General features: G+C 34.3%; 1 protein-coding gene across 2 annotated transcripts in view; it reads left to right on the top strand.

Moving 5' to 3' along the window:
- The window catches only part of EED (embryonic ectoderm development), a 31,290-nt gene that overhangs the window by 12,638 nt on the left and 15,624 nt on the right, over positions 1-3,028 (top strand). For both annotated transcript variants that reach the window (XM_008589140.1, XM_008589139.1), the window contains exon 7: positions 2,382-2,473. In XM_008589140.1, coding sequence (XP_008587362.1) covers positions 2,382-2,473 — 92 coding nt within the window. The remainder of the gene's footprint in view (positions 1-2,381; positions 2,474-3,028) is intronic.

Raw genomic sequence — 3,028 nt, 5'->3', positions numbered from 1 at the left:
TTATTTACCATATTGTATTGTGATAGTTCTAAAGCTTTATCCTCAGTTGAATAATTACATTGTTTCATCAATTTTAGGTGGCTTATCACCAAAGTTATGACATTTTAAAAAGTTTTTAAGCCAGTTTTGCAAATTATCTTACCAGTTACCATCACTCTGTCCAACTATATAATAAGAAATTCCGCATATGAAAATCCATATTGCTTTAAAAAAATTTTTTAAAAGCTTCTGTTTTATAAAGGATTCCCTATGGAATTCCGTCAAATACTAAGTTCTCCAGCATAAGCTCTTTGAAGTATTTCTTTTTTTTTTTTTTCTTTTTGTCTTTTTTCGTGTCCGGCAACGGATCACAACCCTCAGTGTCGCGCCCGTACCGGGCCGGGGACCGGCAACGGGATCGCAACCCTCGGTGCTGCGCCCGCCCCTCGCTCAGCCAGTGAACGGAACCGGTCTGTATGTGGGATCCGAACCCTTGGCGGGAGCGCCGCCGCGCTCACAAGCGGCGCACTGTAGCAGTGCGCCACCGGGCTGGCCCTGAAGTATTTCTTATAAAGAAAAAGCCTTGCATTGCTCTTTATGCCTGTACTGGCATTAAAGTTTATTCTGTGTTTAGACAGGCCTCTTAATCATTTCTGATCTCTTTGAAATAAGTTAGGTTATTTCTGCATTCTCCTCTTGATTGCGTTTTCCTCTTTACATTTCTGCTTTGTTTTTCTAGACAAGTTTATTCTTTTCTTAGCCTTGTTTTGTTATACCTGTAATCTCCCTGGCAATCTACTCAGATTAAAGAATGTCTTCAAATTAAATCTCTAATATGAAAATGTTTCAGTGTCATTTTTCTGTAACTGCCAAGGTGTTAAGTTTGGAAATCACCCCATCTAGGAAGAATTGATTACTTTTTCTTGTGTCTTGATAACAGTAGTTGGGCTCAGAGAATAGGTCATAATGCCTCACTGTGACATTGTTCTAAGTATCATAATTTTTAACCCTGATTTTCCCTTATTGTGTCAGTAAGGGCATTTTTTTTTTTTTTTAAATCAAACAGCTTTTCAAAATGAGTAGGAATTTTGCTGCAAATGATACCATCAAGAAAATAAAAAGACAACCTAAAGAACAGGAGAAAATATCTATAAATAGTATATCTAATAAGGGACATTTATTAAGAACTCTTACAGCTCAACAATAAAAAGACAACCCAATTAAAAAATGGGCAAAAGTTCTGAATAGACATTTCTCCAAGGAACATACACAAGTAGTCAGTGAACACATGAAAAGATGTTCAACATCATTAATCAGTAGGGAAATACAAGTCAAAACCACAATGAGATGTGATTTCACATCTACTTAGGGTGGTTGTAATAAAAAAAGGCAGACAATAAGTGTTGACTGGGATATGGAGAAATTGGAACTCCCTTCAAACATTGCTGGTGGAAATGTAAAATGTAACCACTTTGAAAAACAGTCTAGCAGTTCCTCAAAATGTTAAACATAGAGTTACCAGTGGGGGGGAGGGAGTGTGTGTGTGTGTGGGGGGGGAATATGTGTGAGGGGGACAGTTCCTCAAAATGTTAAACATAGAGTTACCAGTGGGGGGGAGGGAGTGTGTGTGTGTGTGTGGGGGGGGAATATGTGTGAGGGGGAGTGTGTGTGTGTGTGTGTGTGTCCCTAACAATTAAAAATAAATGTTCACACAAAAATTTGTTCACAGTTGGAATTAAGAAATTATTTTTTACAGTAATATTAATTTCCATTGTTGACACAATGTATTACTGTCTCATGGTATTATGTTCTATGTTAATGTCGTGTTCATGTACAGTATGTCTACGTGACATTTCTGTTGCTGTATATTCTTTATTAACGTTTACTAGAAAAGATTGTTCAAATTACAGCTATAATTTTTAAAGGATTATTATATTATGTATGTAATTTTTAATCATATTTTGACCTTAATGTAGAAATCTTATAAATCTACTCAGTTCCCTTCAATTTGTTAATGTAAGTGTGGTGAAGAGAAAAGCCTAGCATTTTGTTCTGTGGCCTAATATAAAGTTATTTATGTCAAATCCCTAAGTATTTATTTTATCTCAAAAGTTTGAGTATATCTCCATCAAATTAGGATATTATTTAAAGAAAATTATTTAAGGTAAATAAACTTAAAATATTTTCACAACCACATAAATATTTCTTATCTAGATTAGTTAATGCTACATGAGAGGTAAATATTTTAAGTTGCTGTCTAATATGGATTTTTCATTCTTAGTCTTTACTTTGCATAACTTAAATTCAAGCTTTTGTAGTTTTTACTTCTTTAAGGAGGTATTGAAAATTCATAGTAAATGAATGATAAAAGTTTATCTTAATTTTTTGTATGTTTATACTAGATCATGCTTTACGATTGTGGAATATCCAAACGGACACTCTGGTGGCAATATTTGGAGGTGTGGAAGGGCACAGAGATGAAGTTCTGAGTGCTGTAAGTTGAAAGCTGCAGGGCAGTGACCTTCAGGTTTACATAGCTGTGAACAATCCCCATGGAACTCTTTCCTTATAAGAAAACATGTTTGTTTCAGATAGCCTGCCAGGCTGTCATTTCACTTATGTTTGATGTACGAGATTTTAACCTTAAAGTGGAAGGAATAAAGTAAATCAAGGTTTGTTTTTGTTTTTTTTAAATTACCTGCACTTTATCTATACCAAAGCCTAGATTCTCATGAAAGAATGCTATGAACTTGTTCCTCTCCTTTTAATCTAAAATCACCAAGTTAATGTTTGTTTTGCTGGTTCTCAGTTATTAAAGGAAAAAAAATAAACTAGTTGGTCATTAAGAAACACTTTGATCTTTTCTTTGAAGTCAAATAGTTAATCACTTTTAGGAAATATTGTGGTCACACTGAGTTTCAGCTCTTTGGGTGGCATATTATTATACAAGACTATTGATTATTTTTAACGATAATCAGATATTTATATTGATGTAGTATAGTCCATTAATCTGTTACGTATGATACAAATGTTTTTAATCAGGTTTCAG

The sequence above is a fragment of the Galeopterus variegatus genome, unplaced genomic scaffold, assembly GCF_000696425.1.
Source record: "Galeopterus variegatus unplaced genomic scaffold, G_variegatus-3.0.2 Scaffold5246, whole genome shotgun sequence".
Taxonomy (NCBI): domain Eukaryota; kingdom Metazoa; phylum Chordata; class Mammalia; order Dermoptera; family Cynocephalidae; genus Galeopterus; species Galeopterus variegatus.
Note: the sequence above shows the minus strand (reverse complement) of the source record. Positions and strands in the feature narration are given on the sequence as shown.